General features: G+C 43.3%; 2 protein-coding genes across 4 annotated transcripts in view; both read left to right on the top strand.

Annotated features, from left to right (window-relative positions):
• The window catches only part of exd3 (exonuclease 3'-5' domain containing 3), a 35,256-nt gene extending 21,388 nt beyond the window's left edge, over positions 1-13,868 (top strand). For 2 of the 3 annotated variants that reach the window (XM_035390966.1, XM_035390967.1), the window contains exons 19-20: positions 12,346-12,412; positions 13,078-13,868. In XM_035390966.1, coding sequence (XP_035246857.1) covers positions 12,346-12,412; positions 13,078-13,436 — 426 coding nt within the window. In that variant the 3' untranslated portion in view covers positions 13,437-13,868. Of the gene's footprint in view, positions 1-1,797; positions 2,948-12,345; positions 12,413-13,077 lie in introns of those variants that run through there. The other variant, XM_035390968.1, reaches the window with a different exon arrangement.
• Positions 13,869-19,305: 5,437 nt separating this feature from the next.
• Positions 19,306-23,361, top strand: nrarpa (NOTCH regulated ankyrin repeat protein a). Its single transcript, XM_035392156.1, has 2 exons — positions 19,306-19,388; positions 19,556-23,361. The coding sequence occupies exon 2, from the start codon at positions 20,106-20,108 to the stop codon at positions 20,442-20,444; it is 339 nt and encodes a 112-aa protein (XP_035248047.1). The 5' UTR covers positions 19,306-19,388; positions 19,556-20,105; the 3' UTR covers positions 20,445-23,361.
• Positions 23,362-25,885: the final 2,524 nt, after the last annotated feature.

Genomic DNA, 25,885 nt, shown 5'->3' with positions numbered 1-25,885 from the left:
TTGTGATGCAACGCACAGGCACTTTCCTTAAGGGGTACAGGGTGTGACCGCACCTCGAGGAAGAGGAGGAGTTATTGAGGAAAGAAAAGGTTTGGGAGAGGAAAAGCTGCCAGATCTTGTTGGCTTTTCATTTTGAATGTGTGCTTCAGATATGTGTGGTTTGGTGGCAGTGTAGTGCATGGTTGGGGAACTGGGATGCAGGTTCAGTTCCCAGGTAGGACACTGCTGTTGTACCCTTTAGGAAGGTAATTACCCTGAATTGCTTCTGTATCTACGTGCGTAAATGTTCACCATGTAACCTTGAGCTCTTCTGCTTTCTTTTCTCATAGTTCTTTTAGTGATGGTATCCACTGTGAGTAAGATGTCGTTTATCCTGAGTTATACTAATATGATAAACGAGCTTGACAAATGGGCGATCTGTCTCATTGGACGTCATCGCCGTGCTGAGCTAGCAGCCTGAGGGAACTCTCACATGCTCTGTGGACAGTGATTGACAGCTTAATTTGCACTGTCTGGCTGAGGTGCCACTGAAATCCTATCACACAGCAGCGAATCCTGAGGCACTCAGCCAAGGTGGTCCAGAGATGGTGCTAAAATGGCCCATGTAATTCCATACCTGCTGATAAGCACTTCCGCCCCCCGAGATTAATGTGTACTGAGGTCCACTGCTGTTGGGTAAAAATAAAAGGCTGTACATGGTGGTGCCTACATAGGAAAATGCCTTTTTTTTTGGTGAAAAGGGGGATAAAAATGGGAGCTTTTATTCCATGGGAGCAGATATTACATCGTCGCTCTGGATGAGAGCGTCTGCCAAATGTCTGTAATGTAATGTAACGTGACTTTTACTCAAATTCTGGTGGAGACTAGAAAGCAAACTGTGCTAATGGGTCACATCTTTATGTGCATATGGTTGTGCTGTGAAAGGACAGGTCTGAAGATGCGGTCCTGGGTTTTTTTGGGTATGTGGTGCATCATTTCCCTCAAACGCCTGGTCCATCCAGCACTAAGGAGTATGAGCTTTGCAGAACTATACATCTGGATTATGATTCTGCCCCCATAACAGCAAACATGATTTGAGGGAAAGAAAGAAAGAGAGAAAGAAAGAGAAAGGGGGGGGGGGGTGAGTGTTACTGTTCCTGGTAACATGAGATGCCAGTGTCCTGACCGCTTTTCAGATATAAAATTTCGTACTTCTCTTTGATTTAGAGCACATTTACAATAAGGGAATGCCAGTGGCGCTTGCACACTTGCAGCTGTCTGGAGACTTGTGGAAAGGGAGCAGGAAGTGCTGAATGAGGGGTCCACAGAGGGATTGCTTGGGCATTTATTAGGCATTGGCCTTGGACCTTTGCATTTACACATCATTGGCATTTATGGGAATTTAATTTGAATTACCACAGTACTTTACTGGAGAGATTTCTGAATTGAAATGGCATTGGAATAAGACCCAGTGTAGTGTTTGGCCGTGCACAAACTCGATGGAGTATATGACTGTGCTGAGTGACCAAGGGCGGTGTGCAAAGTTTGAATGACCACATTCTCTTCAGATGGTAAGATGAGAAAGCTCAGGGGTCGATATATAAATATAAAAATAACATTGGGTCGAATTGCTTTGGAATACAGCTTGTTTCATTCATGGGAGCTAAGATATAATTTCAATAACTTGGCCTAATTTTGATATCCATACTTTTAATGGCAGGCCTATTTTGCACGTTTGAATTAATGACTTGTAGACAGTGCTTTGTATTTTGTGGGTAACTTGGAATTTTAGTATGTTGAAATCGTATTTTCCTTCAGATCAAGATATACAAGAACTGGAGACAGCTTCCTCTATCCGGTTCCATGGATTGCTGCTCATTGACGCATGAAGCCAGTTCATGGAGGCTGCCATGTTTGACAGTGTGCCTTAAGGCACCAGGGCATGTGCACTGGGTACCTGACCGGTAAAACGGTAAACACAGAGCAGTGACGTGAGCCGTGGGGGCGAGCGCTGAGAATTGACGTCCAGAGCTTCCAAGAAGCTACCTAGCTACAGGATTCTAATGCAGAAAACAAGTGACTCATTGTGACAAGGGCATCTATAATGTCTGCATGTTTTTTTCTAATACACGGATCTGATTGGAAATGGCTCAACTTACCGCTTGTTGCGGAGTGGTGATCTGTGGGGAGCAACGGAACTGGAAATGCCCTGGAAAGAAATACGCTAGGAAGGCTCATACACAGCAGTGGGGCCCAGTGCAGTTTGTAACTGTAACTGTTCGTAGAGGCCCCAGTGATGTGTAGCTATATGTAGAGGCCCAACCCAAGCTGCCTATTTTGAAAATGTCTGGACAGAAATAAATGTTAAGAGCAACGTTACCATAGCTGGCAGACAGTTTGATCTTTGGTTACGTGGCTCCAGTCTTGGATGAAAAGACCTTCTTGGGTTTTATTCTTTGACCTCTGTGTACTCTCCTGGCTCTGCTGACTGTTGCCATGTTTGGGAGTGAGAACTCCCCATTAATATACCTTTCATAGAATGTGAGCTAGGCTATATTAGTACTACCTGTTTTCAAGAGTTCTTAAAATCAACATGGAAATGCAAAAGCTGCAATTAAGGCATGCTTTAGTAAATTAGATGGGATACTAAATTCACCTCATTTACAAAATCTCCACCCTGGTTTAACACATTCATCTCAGATATACATATGCATGACCAGAACTGGTAGCTGTGTATCACACTGAAAGTCAGAGTGACATAACTCACATTCCCATAACTTACATTTGAAAAGTGATTTTGACCCATTTCGTCCATTAGTGAAACAGATGTGGAGGTTTCTGCCTTTTAGTGACTTTTGTGTTCAAAAAGCAGCCGCAGTCTTTTAGTAAGTCTGCTGTAGTGTGTAACTTTGCTTAGAGACCCTGTCTCTACTGTTTGTATTTGAATGTGACTCTAGTGCCCTGGAGACTTATCTGTGTCTGTGCAGTATGAGAGTCAACTACTGCACAGCATACTGCTGTGTGTGTGTGTGTGTGTGTGTGTGTGTGTGCAGTGTGTGCATATACCATGTGTGTGCATGTGATTGAGTGAGTGTGTGTGCACACATGAGTGTGTGATTGTATGTGTACAAGTGAGTATGTGCATACAGAGTGTGTGCACTTGAATGTTTGTATGTGAGTGTGTGACTGCGTGTGTGCATGTGCATATATATAGTTTGTGTGCACGTGAATGAGTGCGCGTGTTTGAGTGTGTGTGTGTGTGCACACGTGAGTGTGTGCCTGGGTGTGTGAGTATGTATGTGCATATACAGAGTCTGTGTACGTGAATGAGTGTGTGTGTGTGTGTGTGTGTGTGTGTGTGTGCATGCATATGAGTGTGTGTGTGCATATACAGAGTCTGTGCACGTGAATGAGTGTGTGTGTATGTGTGTGTGTGCGTATGAGTGTGTGCGTGCATATACAGAGTGTGCACGTGAATGAGTGTGTGTGTGTGTGTGTGTGCGTGTGAGTGTGTGCATGCATATACAGAGTGTGCACGTGAATGAGTATGTGCACGCAGTGTTTGGCTGTGCTGGTCTTGGGAATGGAGGTCAGTTGAGCCTGGCAGTACTTCCTCTAGCCTGCGTGATGCTATCAGGGTCGAGAGTCTGTTTGTTTTGGGAGTGTTGGGCAGTCAGGGGTGGGAAGGGTGGAACAAGACACCCCCATGGGACACTTTTGGGGGGTGACAACAGAGGTACTGGGATAGAGAGGTCAGAAGTTTGGCTTGGGAAAGGCCTGGGAGAGCCCGAACCAGAGAAAGACATGGGATAAAAATGGAATGGAAAAATAGCTGAGTTTAAAAAATAAAAGATGTGCACTTTCGTCTTTTCCGAAAGCCATTTTTCTCACAGGAACTGCGGGCCAGTTCTTTAACTCTTGCGGACGACGAGTCTAGTCGGCACACCTGGGATCTTCGGCACACCTGCGCGCGAGCGTCTGGGGGGAAGGTGTGGCACTGACACTGCGAGCAGAGGTCTGTCCTGGCTCCGTTTTCAGCCTCAGAGTCCGCACCTGTACCTGGAGCAGGTAGCCACCTGCTACCTGAGCAGCCTTTAATGAGAGGCTCTAGCGCTGTCCCGCGTGTGAACGCTACTCTGGAGCCCCAGCTCTTGCTTTCGGGGGGGATGGACAGCACCTGGTCCTCTGCTGCTGTGTTATACTGGCCGGGCGGCTGATTGGCAGCATTCTAATTCAGACTGAAGCTGCGTCAATGCGAAGAATGCGTGGCGTCCCTGTAGCCTACCTGTCTTTCTGGAAAAGTCCCCCTGGAGAAATCCCCCTCTTTTTCTTCCCTCTGTCCCTTCTCATTCTTTCTATTTTTGTGAACTTGCGGTTGGTTCCCACAGTGCAGTTCCCATGGTTATCAGTGCTTAGATAGAAAGGGGGGGGTAGGTGAAGACAGGGGGTTGATGGAGAAAGGGAGAGACAGCACTGCACTGTGAGATAGCGGGCTGGTCTCTAGCAGTGGGGGGGGGTGGGGGGGGGGGAGTGGGGGGGCTCAGCTCCCATGATTATCGGCGCTGCGCTGCACTGCGAGATGGGGGGGGGGGGCTGTGAGATAGCAGGCTGGGGTTGGGGGGGGGAGGGGGGCGGCAGCGAAGGGGCACTGAAAGAGGGACAGATTCAGTTCCCACACTTATAATTACTGTGTCACAGGAGACTGAAAGGGACTGCCTCTGGCCCTGGGGAATTCACTGGGGCCGGCTGTGGGAGTATAGGGGTCTGTGACACAGGAACTCTCCCAGCCCTTTCTATTGGCGTTACCTCATTGCTTTCACACCAGAGGTGACCCCCCCCCCCCCCACTCCCCCCAACCCCAATTCCTCCACCCCCTCCTCCTGCCCCCATCCTTCTCTCTCCTTGTGCTTTTGTTCACCATCTTGTCTTGCTTCCTTTTTAAGCCCCTGTTCTCCCTCTCATTCCTCTCCCCTCCGCTGCCTGCCTGCCACCTCAGGCCCCGTCTCTGTCTCCTGTTGTTGACACCAGAGCTCTGAGAACGCTTTGAAGTTCCTCCCGGTCCCCTACAAAGGCTTCACTCTGCATCATTAACTTAACCCCCTGCTCCCACCTTCCCTTTAATTTAGCTTTATCTCCAGTCTCATGCACATTACCCCCCCCCCCCCCCCCAGAGATTCAATCCACCTGACAGAAAACCACCTTCCCTTTAATTTAGCTTTATCTCTCAGTCTCATGCACATTACCCCCCCCCCCCCCCAGAGATTCAATCCACCTGACAGAAAACCACCTTCCCTTTAATTTAGTTTTATCTCTCAGTCTCATGCACATTACCCCCCCCCCCCCCCCCAGAGATTCAATCCACCTGACAGAAAACCACCTTCCCTTTAATTTAGTTTTATCTCTCAGTCTCATGCACATTACCCCCCCCCCTCCCCTGAGAATCAATCCACCTGACAGAAAACCATCTTACCTTTAATTTTGCTTTATCTCTCAGTTTCATGCCCACATCCCCCCTCCCCAGAGAATCAATCCACCTGATAGAAAATCTGGCAAAAACCTGGTGACTTGCTCAGTGGTAGCTTAAATTATTTTTATTTGAAAGTCTTTGACAATGACCTGCACCCTTATCACTGGTTATTGTGTGGGTAACATTTTTTTTTAAGTATGTGTATCGTGCAAAGAAGATAAACTCATGTAGTGCTTTTAGTATTTATCCGGTACTCCTGTACATGTTTGCTGTGGCAGGACCTCAGTTAATGCCTAGTGTCAGGGGCCTGTATGTTGAAAACAGCTACTTATGCTTGATTTATGTGCGCTTGAGGGCAAAGCCGCCCTGCTGCACTGTCTAACACGCTGCTGGCCTGTCAGAATTCTGAATAAACTCCTCCAGCTCTCCTCAGGTAGCTGATCTGCTGCTAAGGTCAGCGCAAACACAGCTCTAGATTTATTTTTGGGGAGGGAACAGTCAGGAGTGATGCCTTGAGTAATTAGTCCCATTCAGATGGTTTAGATGCTGTATGGAACTTGGGTTTTTTTTGCACCCTGCATTTTTTCAGCTCCTCAGCAGACGGCTCGGTCTGGAGGAGTTTGCGTTGCGCTCTCTCGCTGGCGTTATTTGGCAACCCGCTTTGGCTCCGTTGGGTTTTGTTACTTTGCAGTGTGACGTCCGGAGCTCCCTGAACACTCCCCCTCGCTGCGCACCCCGCTGGCTTGTGTTCCCGCTTAACAGCCCTCTCTCCAGGAGCAAATGTTCACTTTGCTCTCTCTCCCTCGCTGGCCAGGATGTGCTCCGTAGGTCAGTGTGTGGCCAAGCTGTCACCCCCCCCCCCTTCCCCCCGCTTTCCCACCACTCTCTCATAGTTGCCAGGGAAACCCACCCCTGCTGCCCCCATTTGAGGCCCCTCCCTGTGCTGCCAGCTCATGCCTTGCACAGCCGTACCTGAAGCCTGCTGAACTCTGCACTGATTTTCACACAGCCGTACCTGAAGCCTGCTGAATTCTGCACTGATTTTCACACAGCCGTACCTGAAGCCTGCTGAATTCTGCACTGATTTTCACACAGCCGTACCTGAAGCCTGCTGAATTCTGCACTGATTTTCACACAGCCGTACCTGAAGCCTGCTGAACTCTGCACTGATTTTCACACAGCCGTACCTGAAGCCTGCTGAACTCTGCACTGATTTTCACACAGCCGTACCTGAAGCCTGCTGAACTCTGCACTGATTTTCACACAGCTGTACCTGAAGCCTGCTGAACTCTGCACTGATTTTCACACAGCCGTACCTGAAGCCTGCTGAACTCTGCACTGATTTTCACACAGCTGTACCTGAAGCCTGCTGAATTCTGCACTGATTTTCACACAGCTGTACCTGAAGCCTGCTGAATTCTGCACTGATTTTCCCACAGCCGTACCTGAAGCCTGCTGAACTCTGCACTGATTTTCACACAGCCGTACCTGAAGCCTGCTGAACTCTGCACTCTGATTTTTTTGCCTGACCTTACGGCTCATTGCGGAAATTGGAGCTGCTCCTTGTGACTCGCTTCCCCCGCCATCTGATAAATAGCTGTCACGCTTGATGAGCAGGAGAGGAGACTGGAAGTCACTGTAGATCTCTAATCTGAACGGATGTGTTTTTATCTCATGCTACATATTTTGGCCTGGACTAATTGCGTGTCCTATAGCTAAAGCCACAATTTAGACTTTGAAACTGGAATCTCCTTGGTTAGCTGTATTTAAATTTTTAACACAGTACATTCAGCTTTATTATTTTTGTGGGAAAAACAAAGTTTTACTTTCAACACTGTGGCTGAAAACTAGTTGCAATGTGTTGTTGTTTTAATTTTTTGCCGGTGTGAAAAATGTGGATGGCTATATCTTTATATCTAGCTACCAAGCTGAATATATTCCAGCTATTTTGTTAGCTTAGCAATAGGTTTGTATTTAGCATTTTTGGCTGGACCCCAACAGCGGAGCCAGCCCTACAAACGCGAATGTCTGTGACTGACTGAGTGAGTGATGTGGTTACACCATTGGTCGGCCGAGTTATGAAGTTACACCATTGGTCGGCTGGATCACGTGTGTTAGGTCCAGCCATATACTAGGTTTTGACCTGGTCTTGTTAGTTAAAATTTCAGCAAAAATTTCTATGTTTTTTTTTTTTTTTCAAAATTCATTTAATTTTTTTGAGCTAAAATTGTAAATAAGACATTTCAAGGGAAGGGAGACTATCATGGGAACCGCACACTGAGTGGGTGGGTGGCTGATGTGGGGTAACTAGCCCAGGTGAGGATGTGGTGTGAGAAAGCGTGCGGTGGCAAGCGGGGCCGGAGAGCAGAGGAGGCGAGTCTGGACGGGGAGCGGGGCGTTCACCCGGGCCCCGGCACCTGCAGCCGGCTCCTCTCCCACGCGCCTCGCCCCGTTTGGCCTGCCAGCACCCCTCCCCCGCGCCCGCTCCGTCCCACATCTTTCCCAGGGAGAGGCTCCTTCTGCACCGACTGTCAATATTTACAGTTGGGATGAATCATGAAGCATTACAATAACATTCCGCAGATACTTGTGCGTGCTTGTGAGAATAGGTGTGAAATATGCAGCATTGCTCAACATGGCCTGGGTCCGCTCCCATGACCAGGTGCCAGAATGGTATGACTGGCAGGGACCGTCATCACTCCTGTGAGGGGGGCGGGGGGGGCGTGTAGAGCAGCTTCAGACGGGCAGCGGCGGAGGTTTAACAGGCCACTGTGTGTCACATCTGACACCTCCAGCCCAGCATGGTCTCACTTTCACGCATTTATGCAGCTTTTCCAGGTCAGACGAACCAGAAAAAAACCTTGACGCAGGAGGTTCTCAGGTTCACAGCATCATCCCACCGTTGCCTGGTCTTAAAACTGCACTGTTGGCTTGAGACATTTATGAAAAGCACTTTGACTGTTGGGGTAGGGCTGTGGGTTAGTGCTGAGACACAGCGTGTGCTCTGTCTGACAGAGGGAACCCTCCTTCAGGTGCCTGTGTGCAGGAGCTCCACTGTCTCCCTGCTGTCACATTAGGCCAACGCAGGAGATTTATTGCCAGCAAGCCCTTGCACTCAGCTGCAGGATATTGCACACTTGGAGTCATGTGCAAATTGTGCTTTTAATTTATTTGTGTTGTCAAATGTCATGTATATGTGACAGAATTTGTGATCAAACAGTGTAACATCAAAAACATTGTATAATATTAATTCAAAGCAGGTGCAACACTAAATAATGTTTTTTTTAAAGGGGGAAAAAAATCGTATCAAGTTTCAACCTTAGGCCTTATAGCCTTAGGCTGACAGGCATGCCAATTAGACTCACACTGCATACGCCTGTCTTGCAAATTATTATTTTATTTTCTTCGGAATTATTGGCTTTTCTTCAACATTGTTATTGAAATATACTGGCTCAAATGTGGTGCCTCATACCTAAAAAGAAATGGGCTCTCACAGACCTTGTCTTTAACTTATTCAGTGATGTTTAAGAAAAGGCTTTAAAAAGATTTAAGATTGACCTACTTACTCAGGTCATAGGTAGGGTTGGGGGGGGGGGGGGGTTAGTGGATTGAGAGAGAGTGAATGTACTAACAAAATGCAATTGGAATACAGACACTGTAATCTCACTTATGTTGTTGTATCCAGTCTGTGATGGATATTGGGAAAAAAAGGTATACTTTAGCAATTTAACCGAGCGAAACCTGTACATTCCCAGGGCACAATGCATTTCGCACTAAGCCCAGAAAATATCTTGTAAACAGTTGTTTTGAAGCTGGCTGGTCCATTTATGCTAACGCACACTAGACTTAAAGCTACACTGCTAACAATCCGCAAGTCAGACCTGGTCAAAACCAGCTAAAACTCCTCTGAAACAATGAAACCAAAATTATCTTTATTGCTGTCTAGTAAAAGCCCAATTCAGGCATGGCAACTTCAGACTAGCAATTTAGAAAGAAGGCCACAGACCAAGCATGGTCATGTGGTCACTTAGATAGGAGTCAATGGTGTCCTGTAACAGTCAAGAACATTTTAGATGAGCTAAACGGGGGCCTCTCAAAAAGATTTCTCGAAAGCTATCACATTAGTGTCATTTCTCATTAAGGTTGATTACTTAAGTTCATTCTTTATTTGATCTCACATTATTTTCATTGCATTGAGTGGCTTTATCCTACATGACTTGCTTAAAGTTATTTGCATCTGTGATTTCACTTCAATCACATTTGTTATAATGTGACAGTAATTATGTTATGGTAGCGTTTCTTTAGGTAGGGGCTATGTACCATTTTTTGAATATTTCATATACATTTACATGTGACCGCACACTTCATAGGCATACATTCTCCATAATAGAGGGTAATAGGTGCATGCAAAATGTGTTATTCACAGTCAAAAACGGTTAGAGCCCCTGCCCAATAATACTTCATATTAGCTATTACAATACCTTTATAGGATTAGTGACTTAATGCTATATAGCCTATGACATGAAGTTTTATGTATACTTACTGAAAATATTAATGCAGTACAATGACAGTGTAAATATTCAAGACTTGTTCACATTGGTTATAATGGCTGTACTCAATTAAATTTGAGAAAATTCTGTTTATAATGACTTATAACCACTTAAATCCTTTATAAGACAACATGGCATTCTGAGTAAAGTTTGGCCAAAATATTTAGTAATTTGTATGTGTTGTAATGGGCTTTGTGAGGTTTCTTTGGTTTGCCTTGAGTATTTGTGTGAGCACGGTGGGACACGGAGAGGGAGAGGCTGATTCCCACGCTGGCCCTGTCCATTCCTTACCTGACTCTGCCTCTGTTTGAATCAAATCACTTACGCTCCATTGGCTGGCTGCCGGACCATGTGACCCAGCCGTGGCACAGTCCCACCTCCTGTGTGCAGTCCAGGATTTTTCCCATGGGAGCGGCTTGAAGAGGAGGGCTGAGTCTGCGTGCGTGGGGAACGCTCGCTCTGCCTCTTCCCCTCCCCCACCCTCTCTGTTCTCTGACCCCTTCCTTCCCCCCTCTGCTCCATGCTGCTTTCTTTAAAATGACCTCAAATTCAAGCATGCATTCTTGGCATTGCAAGGAAAAACTGCCATCGGGTTTTTTCAGAGTTCCGGCTGTAGGTGAAAAATTGGGAGTGAGAATGCTGTGGTGTCAAGGGTGGTATTAAAGGGGAGAACAGAGGAAATAAAGGCATGGTGGATGTGTGTTAACCCACAAAATGGCTGCAGTTACTAATTCCCTTCCTTCACTACTGTGCATGCAGGAGCGAAAGCAAACTGATCTGGCTCACAGACAGTCCAGTGTTTGTTTTTGCAGGGTGAGATGTCACAAACTTTGCAAAAGGTGCACAGTCTTTTTGGTTTTGCTGCTTTTATTGATATGATCAACAGTTTTGTGTGGGTTTTATCAGTCCTGCTTTTTGCTGTGTGCTTTCTGTCACTGAACTGGAATATGAGACCTTCCCTGTCCTTATTCAGCCCTGAAATTCCAGATGTAGTGTGTGTGTGTGTGTGTGTGTGCGCACGCGCGCGCATTGGTGTGTTAGTCCGGGTGTGTGTGTGTGTGTGTGTGCGCACGCGCGCGCATTGGTGTGTTAGTCCGGGTGTGTGTGTGTGTGTGTACGTGTACGTGTGTGTGCGTGTGTGAGAGTGTGTGAGAGAGAGATTGGGGGGTGCAGCTTTGAGAAATCTAGTTGCAGGCCTCTACTTGCCCCTTGGTGTAAGACCTTTCAAGTAACAGTCCCTTTGTAATGCGGTCTTTTCTGTGCTTAAAATACCATGTCCCTATGTGTTCGGAAGAATAATGACTCAAGATAAACACATCGCAGAATGCTGTGTGAATTGGCACAGCACAGTGCATGTCGTACTCGCTGACAGTACGTGCATCGTTATGACTTCAGATGTTTCATTGTGAAATAACAAAGCATTTTCCTTTTTGTTGTATCTACAGAACAGTCTCAACCTGTTATTTGTAATATTTAAAGTTGTCGGAGTGAATTTGGAATAGACTGTATGGCTTCAATGCCCACACATTTACATATCAAGAGGACATAGCGTGACCCTGGGCATATAAAATATTCACAAATGAGTTCTCATGCCACTTTGCAATATTACTTTTGTGATCCAACATCTGAATTCCCATGTGGTCTTACCAACATAGTACAGTCTATTGGAAAGCTTCAGTAAAAACCCAACAAATTTTGTTTTACTAGTTATTCTACCTCTTACTTTAAATATTCTCCTCTGAAGTTGTCCAGAACTTGGGCATCCTATATCTGCAGGTGCAGGTTCTCAGGAAATTCAGTTTTATCAATTTCAATATCAAATACAGTGCACATTTCCCGGTGCCCGGGCCACCACGTCTGGCTTTTAGAGTGATAACACTGTTTGCAGAAAAGACACTACCTCAGTAAGTTGGTCACCATTCATGATTTTATAACTTTTGATGTCTTATGTAGTATGAGAGTTTTTAGGATTGTGTGAGTATGGGTTTAAAGTTTTTAGTTGTGTGTTCTCCTGACCCAGCAGATGGAGGTTTTCAGTGTTTTTTTTTTTTTTTACTGTTATACACTTAACAGCGAGGGGAACGGACTATGTCAAATCTTCTCATTGCAAACTTTTATGTAGTGCTTCTGTTAATTATCCATTCAGTGAGGATGATCACAGTGACAGTAATATTAATCACAATCATAATAAAGCTGATGCTCCCTGTGGATCAGTAGCAACAGGTTTGCTCCCAGGTGATGTGTCTTGGTTGATGGTTGCTCCTGTCGGAACATTCCTGTGTTGGGCGGGCTGCAGGTGCTTTGGCAGGGTGCAGTACTCACTGCGTGTGTGCGCTGCTGTTTTCTCAGGCCTGTAATGGGGATGAGTACATGAGGCTGCCCAGGGAGGACATGGCACAGATCCTGAGGGAAAGAGGTGAGTCACAGAACACCCTCACTTCTCACACGTTTGGTTTTATTCAGTGTTTGGCAGCGTGGGTTTCCCCGTTGCTACTCAACACAGTTTACATGTGATTCACGGTCTGGCATTCGGGCCGGAAGCGAGAGCATGCCTGCTCAGCCTACTTTGATGTATGCATTTTTGCTGGACGAGATTGCAGTTTTAATATTTGTTGACTTGTCAGTTATCAAGTATATGGCTAACTGTAAATCAAATAAAAACGTCACTCTGTCTCATAAACATGCGTGAGAATGATGCAGATTTGAGATGAAAGTTTGAGCTGTGGCACCGGGCTGCTGTGCCATGGCCTGCTGCTGTCCCACGGGCTCCCAGTGCCTGCACATTTGTGCGTAAGAATGTTTCCAGGAACACCGCATTCATCATTTTCTTTCTCATTTGCATTTGTTCCTGGCTGTTTCCTTTTGCTAATCACATGAACAGGGTGGCGCATAAAATGTACAGTCTGTGTTCGTCATCTCACAGAGCCGGGATATGCACAAAAACATAGGTCTGCACATCTGTTTGTCGGAACATTTTTAAGAACAAAAGTAAGAACAATTGAAGAAAGGTTTTGTGAATGAGGCCCGCTGTGAGGCCCAAGTGTGTATGGAAATGAGTCATAGCGTGTGTCTGCTCAACAGGCTACATGCAGGGGCAGACTGAGGTGAAGCCGGTGGAAAACTGGGAGGAGCAGTATGAGCCCCAGCTCTCACCCACAACGCTTCCCGGGGAGGCCCCTGTGGCCCCTGAGGGCCCTCGGTACGGCTCACGCTGCCGCTGGGCCCCGGCCTCTGACCTGGACCGACAGAGCCTGCGGTTCCCCAGCGGGGCGGACCTGCAGCTGCACACCGTGCCCCCCGGCCTACTCCCCAGAGTCCCCGTCTTCTTCATCTGCACCGCGTGCGGCAAGGTGTTCTGGGATGGGTCCCACTTTGAGCGCGTGCTCAACCAGTTCCAAGATGTGCTGCACATTGGTGAGGACGCCCTGACTTCCCAATGAAGGCCCCCAGATGATCTAGCAGGGGGGGAGTCTGGGTCCTGGTACCATCAGGGCTCTGACGGGAAAGTTTTGGGTTTCAGTTCTGGGTGGGACACTCGTACTGCGTGTTTGAGCCAGGTGCTTAACCTGAATGGGACCCTTATCAATAACAAGGATCTCCTGCTGACACACTTCCAGAATGGAAGTCACATTAGCCATACTGTCATTGTGTGAGTGTTAATGAGCGAGCTGTGAGAGCATGCCCAGTTTAACTTTGCGAGGAAGGTTTCAGCCACATGTACTGGAGGTTGTTTGTTCCTGGACTTTTTTGTTTTTTATGCAGAAATGAGGGCATCATCTTGAAATGATATTTTCCTTTTTATCCTTTTTTAGTAATGTTTAAAATGTAACTTTTTTTTTTTTACAAAAGTAATAAATGGTTATTAAAGATTATTGGAACGTGGCTCATTTTTGACACAGTACTGCTTGAGCTATCTACTTCCTGCCTCCAAATGATTTGTGTATATCAAAACTTTCTCCCCTTGCCAAAGGCTTGCCCCTTAGCAGTAGTGGTCTTAATTGCGGCTCAGATTAGTCATTAGTTGGAGCCACAGTTTGTGTTAGCTATTCATGACCTCTTGCCCCGGGTATTGGTTGTTGAAAGACATTGGTAATACCCTTAGGTCAATGGATCTCCTCTGTCAGGCACGACTACCATTTCCCAAGAGACTGTTGAGTGTGTGTGTGTGTGTGTATGTTTTTGTGCACATGTGTGTGTGTCTTTTCGGGAACTAGATTTATAATTTGAAAAAAATGTTATTTTGATTGATTCCATTGAATCATTCAGGAAGAATATTGTTTTCCACATTTTAAAATTGTAATAGAAATGTTTACACAACTGGTAGTTTTAGTATAGTGCAACAGAGAAAAGAGGATGAGAGATATAAAGACATATCCCAGATAGCCTCTTGTCAAACCTTTTTGAAAATCATATTTTCTTCCGTCTTTTCGGTCTTTGTTTATCTTCATCAATGGAGGGTGTGATTAATTTTTGCGGGCACAGAAAGAGAAATGGCTGTTCCTCTCTGTTGCATGCTCTGCGAGGCAAAACGTCGCCATGCAAGCTTAAAGGCACATCTTTCCACCCAGCACCTAAAGTTCAGCCACCTGCAATCTGATCCCTGCTCTTGTGTTACCGTCTCCGATTGCCCCCCGTGTTGGCCATTTTGTTTCTCTGGAACTTTCATTTGCACACCAGGCATGCAGTTCACATTCAGATTTATAAACGTTAAGCTCATAGCGCATGTGGGTCTGGCAATACGTGTTGTTAAATGGCATAATTATGAATCGAGTCTTTACACTGCTTTCCTCTTCAGTAAAACAGATGATAATTCCAAACAGGGTTTACAAGAGCTGAAGGGTTAAGCAGCAGGGTTGAAGTGTAATCTTGTGGCTTTCACTGTTGTTACTGCAGTTTATTTTAAGGGAGTTCAAGGAGAGAACCCAATTCTTGGAGCAGATACAAATATTTCAGATCTCCCTCTTAGTTTTGGAATATTAATAACTGAAGCCTTCACAGCAGAGCATTTTACCAACTTGTATTCATAAATGTTAATTGTGCATAACTAATGTATGTAGGCTACATTAAAAAAATCTACTAAAAAATAAATAACATTTATATATATATAATAAATATATATATATATATATATATATATATATATATATATTACAATTTGTAAGATCTTAAAACATCTTTATTTTTCTTTCATTGTGTGCTCAACGCGCTCGGCATTTAGAGACGGCATTCCACTCTGCGAATCCTTTAGGCAGTTGAAATGCAGGAATCTCCAATGTACAATGCCCGAGACATGAGATACCTTAGGTACTTAAAGCCCTTGCATGAACCTAATTTGTAGGATATATGGACGACTAGAAAGTCCGTTACATTAAAAACAACACAGATGACGCAAAATCGTCCCAATTAAAAAACATTATTTTCATTAAAAACATTAAAAGATCCATCCTGTCGCTCTGCATTTTTAAATAAAAGACTTCTTGGTTGTTTTGATTTGTTTGTGTGGCCTATAAAATGATGCGCTGTGAATAATATCATATAATCGGACTGGAAGTCCTCGTCTGGACGCAGTACTTCGCTCAAGTTTATAGGCTAACTGCATTGGATTTTTTGCTGCACCATGTTATTTGATCTCACTCTTGCTGTGCTGGGAAGAAAAGCTCGCCTCTTTCCCACGCTCCTTAAACACGTGGTAATGAATTGGATTCTGAAATCCCGCCTTCTCTATTGAAACGTCACGCTCGCTCCACAGAATCCCCAACCCTAGACTCGAGGGCTCCGCCTTTCCCGTTCGCTCAAGGGTTTGGCTCAGGCGCCAAAATGCCTATCTTCAGACTTGCATGGTATTGTTAGAGGTTGCAATTGACGCTTTGTTGACGTTGTTTCTGTCTGTTATCGTTTTTCACGCACAACGCATGACATTTTTTATTTTATATCTATAGTTATTTTCTTATTCGTAGTTCATAGGAAACATCGGAGGGATTTTTAAAACATGTTAGTAAAATTAAGAACTTTCCCACGCATCTGAGGACAAAAGTTAGACTATCGTACTATGCAAACAACCAGGTACCGTATCCGGCTTCAAATGTCAGTCTGGTTCAAACAGTAGTCTACTTTGTCTGCATGTGTTCTCAAGAGCAGAGAACTTACATTTGAAAGCATTGTGCTGATCTAACATGGAAAAACTTCTCACACAAATGTTTCCTCTTCTTATAGGTAAAACAGTCCATATCCTTTGTAAATAATTAACATCTGTACCTGCAAGCAGCTGTTTCATGAATATTTAAACTTCAAGATAGTGTGTCCTTTTTAAATTAAGATGTAGTTTTCCAACATATATTAATTTATTAAACAACATTGACTTGATTCCACAATAACTTGATGGATGTCATATAATAACTGGAACGAAACCAGCCAAGTTTTTTTATTTTATTTATTATTATTATTATTATTATTATTATTATTATTATTATTATTGCATTACGGTCTGAATGTTTCATAATTCCAAATACCCTCATGCATAAGTTTCTATACTAAAGTCATTATTCTAAACAAAATATAAAACATACATCTGAATACACCAGAACAAATTCCTTTCACATTATAATTAGTAAAGATGCAATAAATTAAAATGCCTTTTAGCAATCAGTGATATTTATAAGAATGAACAGACTTAAAACAGCAACTGACTTCCAGAAATGTGCTTATTTCGATGTCAGAGTGTAAGCCTGTGTTCAAGGTGGAGCGCATGCAATGTCTCTCCCAGGTATCATACATATGCCAAATCATGACTCATAAGATACCAGATTTTTTTGTCAGATCCTCTGTTGAATCTCCTTGGCATGATTTTATTCATTTAGGGTCACTGTTCACATGGTGTCTCCTAAATAAATAAGCCTTTCCGACACCTCAAAGGTGTTGTCAGTTTTCCCATGCACCATTTTCAAGAAGAGATTGCAGTTGTTGAGGATTGTGGTATCTGCACCTGAGAGAGTAGCTACCCAAAGTAGCTTGCTGTCACTATGTATAATTGATCTCAACAACTGCTTCAGAACATGAATATACAACGCATGAAGAGCTGTAAAGCTGCCCTAAGATACACACCTTTATGCTACTTTCATGCCTGACACAGTGAATGCAACGGAATGTAAAGATTCTGTTCTCACCCAGCAGCTGCAGAGCCTTTTTTTTCTTTTTAAATCAGCCCACTAATACCCTACAGTATGAATTTAGGCTTCCCTTCTCAATTCACGGGAGCTTATAAATAGGCAATTCAATGACAATTTACACATAATAAAAAAACCACTAGAAGAACGTTTTTATTTAGAAAATAAATGACACACAAAGCTGACCTTATGATAAAAATTTCAGTACATACAAATCAGAAGGAAGTCACATTTGGCCACATTTGGTGTCCTTTTCTTCCAACATGCACAACTAGCAACGGCTAAATATTCCCTATGGGTCCTGCAACTTAATCTGTATCCAGTCAATATATTAATGGCAATGATGCAGTCTAGACATTTGATGTGCTAAGGCACGCAGTCAAGAATGTACGAGAGGTTTATTATAACCACTGGCTGTCCACATATATTTTCAGTATGGTGTGTGAATTGTTGACACCATGAAACCATATTGGCTAGAAAGTCATGGGAGAGTTGTATTGACACATTTCAGTCTGGAGTTTCGGAGCCGACAAACAAATGGAGCAAAAGCTCAGTAAATCTTTTGTGGGTTTCCACGCCAAACTGCGGCATGTGAGCAAGTGGAGAACAGAGCAGAGTCACAGGCGTCCGGTTCCCACGGTGCTGCGCGCTGCGTGCCATTCTATGTGCCGCGCGCACCTCTTTCATTCACAGGAAGTTGCACCGGCTTTGTCATTTGAAGTGCCGCTTCTTGTCACTTAAAACAACAGGAATATCCGCCCTAAATAGTCAAATACACCGTCTGAATAGGGGAAAGGTGTTTTATTTTAGTATAAACCGACAATAAATCAGATAGGTGCGCTATTTCAGTTGCTTTGTAGTAATCAAAGTAGCCTCTACTGGGTGTGTGTGGTGGCAGTGGAGAGGGGTTACACATCACTGGATAGACAATTTCGGATTGCCATTCATTTTTTCGCAGTTGTGCATTATGCATTTTTACCAGACGTGTATCCTGCAAACAACAGCGTAACGGTAGAATTATTGCGCAGGAGCAAGGGTCTGTCGCCCTGATTCATTATGCTAATATACAGCGGGTAGCTATTATTAAAAATACTCACAGCATGCGTACAGATAACCTTTACCGTTCTGCAAGCATGTACTTTATATGATGCTTACAGAACCTTTACAGTGACAACATATAGGCCCTACGAGGTTATATGGGATTGAAGATAGCATTTAGCTTTTGAGGGTTTATAACCTACACAGCTGTGAGTAGGCTAATAAGGATCCTATATATAAACTCATCCTGGTCTCTATTTACGAATCCATACGCAGGAGACATGTTAAAAAGTAAAGCAGAACTTGCGGAAGGAAAATCAGATTTAAACGAATTGCATTGTAATATTAGCATTTTAAATGCCACTGTTTAAGTATGCTGTCCATTTCTACATTGTCGCTACTTAAGACTACCCTTAATCACTTCAACAATATAACAGAACCAGTCTGAGAACAGCGTCGAGAGTTTATGAAAATACTTCATGTTAGCACATAGGCCTGAATACTTTCCGAGTGTCATAGCAGTTTCAGATGATCGTTCATTTCCTCCGAACATCTGCAACAACGACTCCGCTTTAAATTACGTATTTGGCACCCAGTTCATTATAGTCACCAAATAACTTGTAATATAAATGCGCGGTGCTGTCCGTCACACGTGTTTAATAATCAAGCTTGATGTTCAAATGCACAGAGGTCTGTATGTAACCGACAAACATTATATTCTGTAGAGTAGAATGAAATGCAATGTCAAAATCAATGTTTCCTTAAGTTTCGTGAAGCTGTCAGAGGTTCGAGTTACAGTCATTCTGCAGTTCCTTTATTATGGACCTTCTAATGACTAGCTACCCCACTCGTTTACTTTTTATCGCCGCTTTTTGGGGATGTAATGTCTGTCTTCTGGGTGGGAAGGAGAGCGTGACCAACATCAACGATTTTTTATTACTTCGGGAGGTTTGGTGCGCAAAACACGCCTTCTCTACAGTTTCAGGGTCCTGGACCCTCCCTAAACGAATCCGGCAGCCTATTACCTACCTCGGTCTCCGCCCCTGTCACAGGAGTTCGTTTTTATCGTGTTTCATTGTTATGCAAATATAGGACACGTAAAATAGCCCCCTCGCGCGCGCTCGGAGGCAGAGACTGACTGGGACCGCAGGAGGAACAGGCAAAGCAAAGGGGAACGCAGAGGATTCCAAAGTACGTCGCCACAACCCGTCCAAGTGTACAGGCAAGAAATGTTAATCTAATTAAGTCAGTTCTTATAATTTAATGTAGAGAATAAATATCTGTCAACGTTTTATAACGCCTTGAAGTGCCGTAATACCTTTGTTTAACATCCAATCTGTCTATCCTGTGTCCCACAGTCACCCCTTGCTAGACAACGCGGCGGCTCCAGGGGAATCTAGGTGGGGACGTCTGAAGCGCAGTCATAGGGCATATATCACAAGAAGACCCTGACCGACCCCATCGGCCTGTTGACCGACATCTTTTGGAGATATTCACTTTGAATTATTCTCGCTCACGTTTTAAGAAACGCTAGTTCTGTTGCTTAACAACTGCAATAACACTGGTGCTGCTACTACATCGGAGGAAGCGGAAGGGGAGACTACGTATAACATTTTATTTGGATTTCTTTTAAAAGTACCTTTAAAAAGACATTTTTGTGTTAAAACATTTTGTAGGGGCTTGGATTTCTCAGCCATTGACAATATTTTGCACACCGAGTGTGTACATTTCTCTGTCCTTTTTGGGATATACCTGTCTTGTTTCTCATAACTCCCATTGCAAATCAGAGTTCTTTGACTGATAGTAATCAGTAATTCGGCATTTCAGGACTTTCCACGTCAAGAGAAAAACACTCAAAGGCAAATCTCACCGCGAAAGACGGGGTCGCGTTCTGAATCCATTTACACCATGAGCCAGGCGGAGATATCTACTTGTTCTGCACCACAGAGAGTATTCCAAGAAGCAGTGAAGAATGGCAACACAAAGGAACTCCACTCTCTTCTGCAGAACATGACAAACTGCGAGTTCAACGTCAACTCCTTCGGGCCCGAGGGACAGACGGCGCTGCATCAGTCAGTCATTGACGGTAATCTCGAACTTGTCAAATTGCTGGTGAAATTCGGTGCCGATATTCGTCTGGCCAACAGGGAAGGGTGGAGCGCCCTGCATATTGCGGCATTTGGAGGACATCAAGACATAGTCCTATACCTCATCACCAAGGCAAAGTACTCCTCTGGCGCACGGTGAGCCGTTTTTTCGCTGTCAGGTAAACACGGAGAACCAGGCTCTTGTAAACCTGCGTTTCAATTTACCTAGCTGTGCCAAAATAGACGGCTACATCCCGTTTCTTTAAAGCCAAATGGGGTCTGTGCTACTCGTGAGGTGAAACACCGCATGGTTCTGTCTGCTTTCAGCACAAATCTTGATAAAAATGAACGCCCTGCTGTTGCGTTGGTACTTAAGCATTTTCTTGAATGTGTAAATAGTTAGACCTAGACGGATAAACATGTTGGTGTTCGCACCCGAGGCTAGACCTCTTATTGCCGCTGTTAAAATGAAACGCTTCTTTATCGGGCTTCGTATGAAGTGTTCACCTGTAGCTAGTGCTCACTTGTTTGGCCTTTTAAATTATTTGTGTTTGAATAAAGATGGCACTTGATGCTATAGCTGCATGCTGGAAAATCTGAAAGGGAAGAGGTGAACACGGGAATGAAGTCCATCAATCTGGCTAAATGCTGTTTTTAACATTTGGGTTTATCAATTAGGCTAACTGATTTGGGTTTTTTTTTTTTTTTTCAAAAAGCGGCGCTACGCTGCCCCGTTTATATTTTAATGGATTCATAATTATAACAACTGCCTAAAAGTTCTGAAGTACTGTACAAAATAGCTTTACTTTGTTTCTTTGTAAAAGTAGATGAATGCGCTCTGCCTTCACCAAGCAGACGACTGGCAAAAGCTTCAGGCCAGTAAGACCAGAGTCAATGGTTAATGTGTTTTACCGCTGCTTTCGCTTTGTATCAAAACGTCAGGAAAGTCGCATTTGGAATATACCTTATAATCTCCTTTCAGTATTTTATTAACGCCCTGGTCATTACTGTGAATGCAGGCTAGGTTTTATTTATGAAGGTACATTGAGAAGATGCATTTAAATTATGTTGTGGTTCTTAACAAATTTGTAGGATAAAATGTTTAGGGTGACTTGATGTCTAAGCTGCTTCGGTCTCTTTAATATTTACGATCCCTTGAGGAGATCCCACATCACGCCTAAATTTGTATCTAACCACCTTTTCAAAATATATTTTTCTTGAGAACACTCCTCTAGCCTATTTTATATTTGGTTTTCTTTGCCAGCTACCTCGACTGTATAGTATTCAAGGGTATTAGACTTGTTCACATGGTTATTGCAAGATTTCAGCTTTTGGAGATACTTCAGGATTCATTTGAAGAATGTCTGAGTCGATGGAGACATCTGATATTAACCCGTTCGACGCTTGCTACATTATCTTTTGAAGTGAAAAGGAAAGGAAAAAGAGCATGTGGTAGCGTGGACATTATGTTCAATTAAACTGTAATGTTGGAATTTTATTAAATAGAATTGATTTCGTTTAATAAAATGATATGTTAACAACGAGTAGGTTTATCACTAACATCCCCACCCACAACTTCAGAACGAGCTTTCGGTCATCAGTCGGAATTTATTTCCCACAATACAACCAAACATTTTTCTGTCGAGCAAGCTAAACATCGTTTATTTATGTTTTTCTTCTAAAGGCATGGTAAAAGAATTGCAAATAATAGTTTAGCAGCTGAACGCATGTGTTATCGTTCCATTTTCTTTCCATTTGATCTTTAATGTTGATTTAGCTTCAAAAATAGAATTTAATGCATGACTTAAAAATGCAGGGAGCTTTGTTGCACAAAAGCGAAGCCTTTAACGCCCCCTAGTGCCTGTTTTGGTAACTGCAGGAGCTGAGGCTAACGAATAGTTACTACTGAGCAGGACTTTGAACTTTTTATTGTTACTGTATTACTATGAATATTGTCATTAATTCTACATGACTATAGCAGGAAAATCGACAGACACAAACTGCCTGCTGCATTTTGAAAGTCATGGCACCCTAATGTTCGTTTCAATGCTGCTTATATATAACTTTGTTTTTATTTTAAATTCAAAGGCCAACAGTGAGAATGATAATAGAATTACATCAGAGATATTTGATGAAAAGCCCAGTATGTATTGTTGTATGTGTGTGGGTGTGTGTGCATGTATGTGTTTCTGTGTTGCATGCATTTGTTGTGTCATATTTTAGACGTACTCTGTGTCACCCCTGCTCCTAATGTGGCCTTGTGTGGCTGGGCATTGCCGAAAGTGAGACCAGGGATTGTGGACTGTCCGTGTACCTGGAAAAACAAAAGCGATTAACATTGAGGACCAGATTGGTATAAACATTTTTTAAAATATGCATCGCTTGTCTTAAACTTGAGATCTTTTTTTTTTTTTTTTTTTAAATATTGCACTGATAACTGTTGTTAATGGTTGGTTTCATACCAACATTTATTTTTTTTCTAAATAGAAAAAAGAACACAACAAAATACTATTGTATAAAAAGCTCCAGGTTATATTGTCTTTTTCGTGTGTTACTTTGTAAAACGTAATGTTTGCAAAGACGTTTGTATCTCTGTGATTGGGTGTATGTATATCTATATATATGAATATATATAAAAGCTGAGAAAAATCTTGGAGCACTTTCTTTTCTGAAGTGCAGTCCTCCTGTTGTAATAAAAGGGGAACAATACATTTGATGGTAAAATCATTGTATCAAAAATTGCACGATGCATAGTTATTTCGCTTGACCGTGTCATAACATTTATGGCACACAAGTAAAATGACTAAATAGGTTTAAATGAATGAAAAGTGCTGAAATTGTTTTTGGACCAAGTTCTGTTTGCTTTGCTTTTTTTTTTTGCAAACAAAAGGTTGAGTTTCATGAGTGATGTGGATGTTCCATCGTGTTGATTTGATTTTTCTTTTTCTTTTTTTTTTGTTGTTTTGTTTGTTTCTATTTTTTGAATGTTGTAACACTGTGATCATGTGTGGAGAGGGACCGTGTGCTGTAATTTTGTACGTTTGTGTACAAGCCAGTAAAGAAATCATTAAACTTTCTCAATTGTGTTGTGACTGTGTTGTGCACCTTGCCCCTCTCTACCCTTGCTCTGAAATAATGGCCCAGGATGGCGGGAAGGAGGGGGAGGCTGGGAGGGAGGGGGGAGGCTGGGAGGGAGGGGGGGTGGAGGGTTCCTTACAGAGCCAGTCTGTCCTCGGTCTATTCTCTCACTTCCTTTTGTAACTCCTGTGACCTTTTCACATGCTGGATAAAAGAGCCCAGAGAATGCTGGGTAGTGTGTTTCACTGGAGGATTCCCTCTCCATACAGGTTTTATATTACTCTTTACACAAGGCGAGGCTGCTGCTGCTGCTGCTGCTGCATGCTCTGGTTCCACCTTCTTTATGTTTCACTCAAATCCCTGGCCTGTTAGAGTTCTGTCCTCAGCTCTCAGCGCTCTCAGAGTCTGTGTCTTCAAACACACCTGTACGTTCACTGCAAACACCATCTCCACTGTCCACTGCACTGTGTGTGTGTGTGTGAGCGCGCATGGATTAAACATGGACATCTTGTAATAATGTGACCCTCCACCAAAATCTAAGTTTAACATAATCTTCAGTGACCTGAGTCTTTTACTATGTACTGTACACTAATGAAGGGGTGCCCTATGATGGCATGATTGTCATGTCTTTTATTTTACTGCATAGCCATTCAAAATGGACTGCTTCTGGTGCTCATTGCATTTCCAAATACACTTTATTTAAACAAAATTTGCAAGTAAATGTGACTACTTTAAAAATGCAAGGTTTATCCTTAATATATGGCTTCAAGTCACTTGTGGGATAATTGTCTGATAAATAGTATACTGGGTATCATAAATATTGCTCTGTAGCGCTAGAGAACAATTGTCACATATTTAAGCACAAACCCTAGGGTAACATAAGGGTCTTTGTGAAATTGACCCTTTAAAGGTTCATTAATAAATGCTTCTGTATGTTTAAACAGACTCTTTCTCTGGGGTCTATTTTCTCATGAAATAATCCAGGTGGCTTTTGGGTAATCCTGCACCAAATGGCTAAAATAGTTAAATGACTCAATTGATCAATTCTGAACCCAGAACTGCCCTGGAAATGAAGCTATAAAGTGGTGCTAAGTTTAACTTTCAATGTCAAGAAAAAACGTGTATGTCCATTCCTCTGGTTTTCAAACATACAAAGTTCCTGTATAGCTCTATGTATCATCAGTTTCATAGCTCAACAACTAATAAAGTTGGTTCAGAACCACACCTGACTAAATCATAATGTTATGTTGGTAAAAAAGAAGCCTTTCTTGTTCTGCTGTTCATACAAGTTTCATTATTTGGAATATTGAAAAGGTTTTGTGTGCAAAATATATTTTTAAATATATGTATGTATATATGTATATATGTATGTACACATATTTGTACACTTGTATATACAATGCAAACCCATATGCACACCATATATGCTACATGATAGACCTTGCACCATATTTTAAATGTTATTTTGAAGGAAAGATAAAGCTTTGCCAAGGTTTTACATATGAGGGACATTACGTCCTGTTGACCAGAACAGCCCTGCCACATCTCTCGCTCTCTCTTTCTCTGTTGCTCTCTCACTTCTGCAGGATGTTTTTGTTGAGTTGGATTTCCATTGTCCAGTGGCGGAGTTGGCTGCAGTCCCAGAGCTGCAACAGAGAGGCCCCCTAATAGATTCTTCATGTGCCTGCTGCAGATTAGAGCAGGAATTTGGAAATTATTTTAGCAGAGTCCAACAAAAAGCAGGGAGACAGCTGAGGCTGGGTCTGCAAAGTAAAAACGCAGGATTTGCTGTCTTTCTGCGCATTTGTGTGTGTGTGTGTGTGTGTGTGTGGGCACTCTGTCTGCAGCCTACCTGTAGGGCTGTACTTGTGTGGGTCACGTTCATTCTTTTTGTTTTTCAGGGTGGGGTCAGGGTGCAAGTTTCTCAATGCGCAAGTCTAGGAACAGCTATGGAGAACTCCTGGCCCCAACAGAAAACTCCAAAACCCAGCAAATGCTGGGACAGTGTTATATCAGCACTGACATGAACAGTGCATTCACAACCCATTGCACATCATCTAATAAGGTTTCAAGTTACAAGCCTTTTTTTAAAGGGTTTTCTTTTGCCTCTACTAGCACCAACAGACATGTGCAGCCATTTTGGATGTGAAAACAGCACATTCTTAGGAGTTGAACTCATCCAGCTGGGCCACTGACAGGGGGACGCGGAGGAGCAAAGAGGGGATCATGTAACTGCACTCCCTCAACTTTCAGGGGAAGGAAGACACATTTTCCCCATGTTAAACCTGCCACCTTCAAAAGAAAGAGACACCACTGCAATAAAGAAAAATGAAGTGTGAAAAAAGGAAATAATTATGTACTTGACCCAATAAATTCTTTTCCCACATTCCCAGACATGGCAGATTAAATCCAGAGGCTCCAGTGGGATGTGCTGGAACGTCTGGAGTTGTCTTCCCACACAAGATGAATCAGAGAGGGAAATGCTGCAGAGAGCATTTATTTGTGTCTTTGGGTATATTTGCT

The sequence above is a fragment of the Anguilla anguilla genome, chromosome 14, assembly GCF_013347855.1.
Source record: "Anguilla anguilla isolate fAngAng1 chromosome 14, fAngAng1.pri, whole genome shotgun sequence".
NCBI lineage: Eukaryota > Metazoa > Chordata > Actinopteri > Anguilliformes > Anguillidae > Anguilla > Anguilla anguilla.
The sequence above is the reverse complement of the archived record's forward strand: the minus strand, read 5'-3'. Positions and strand labels throughout refer to the sequence as shown.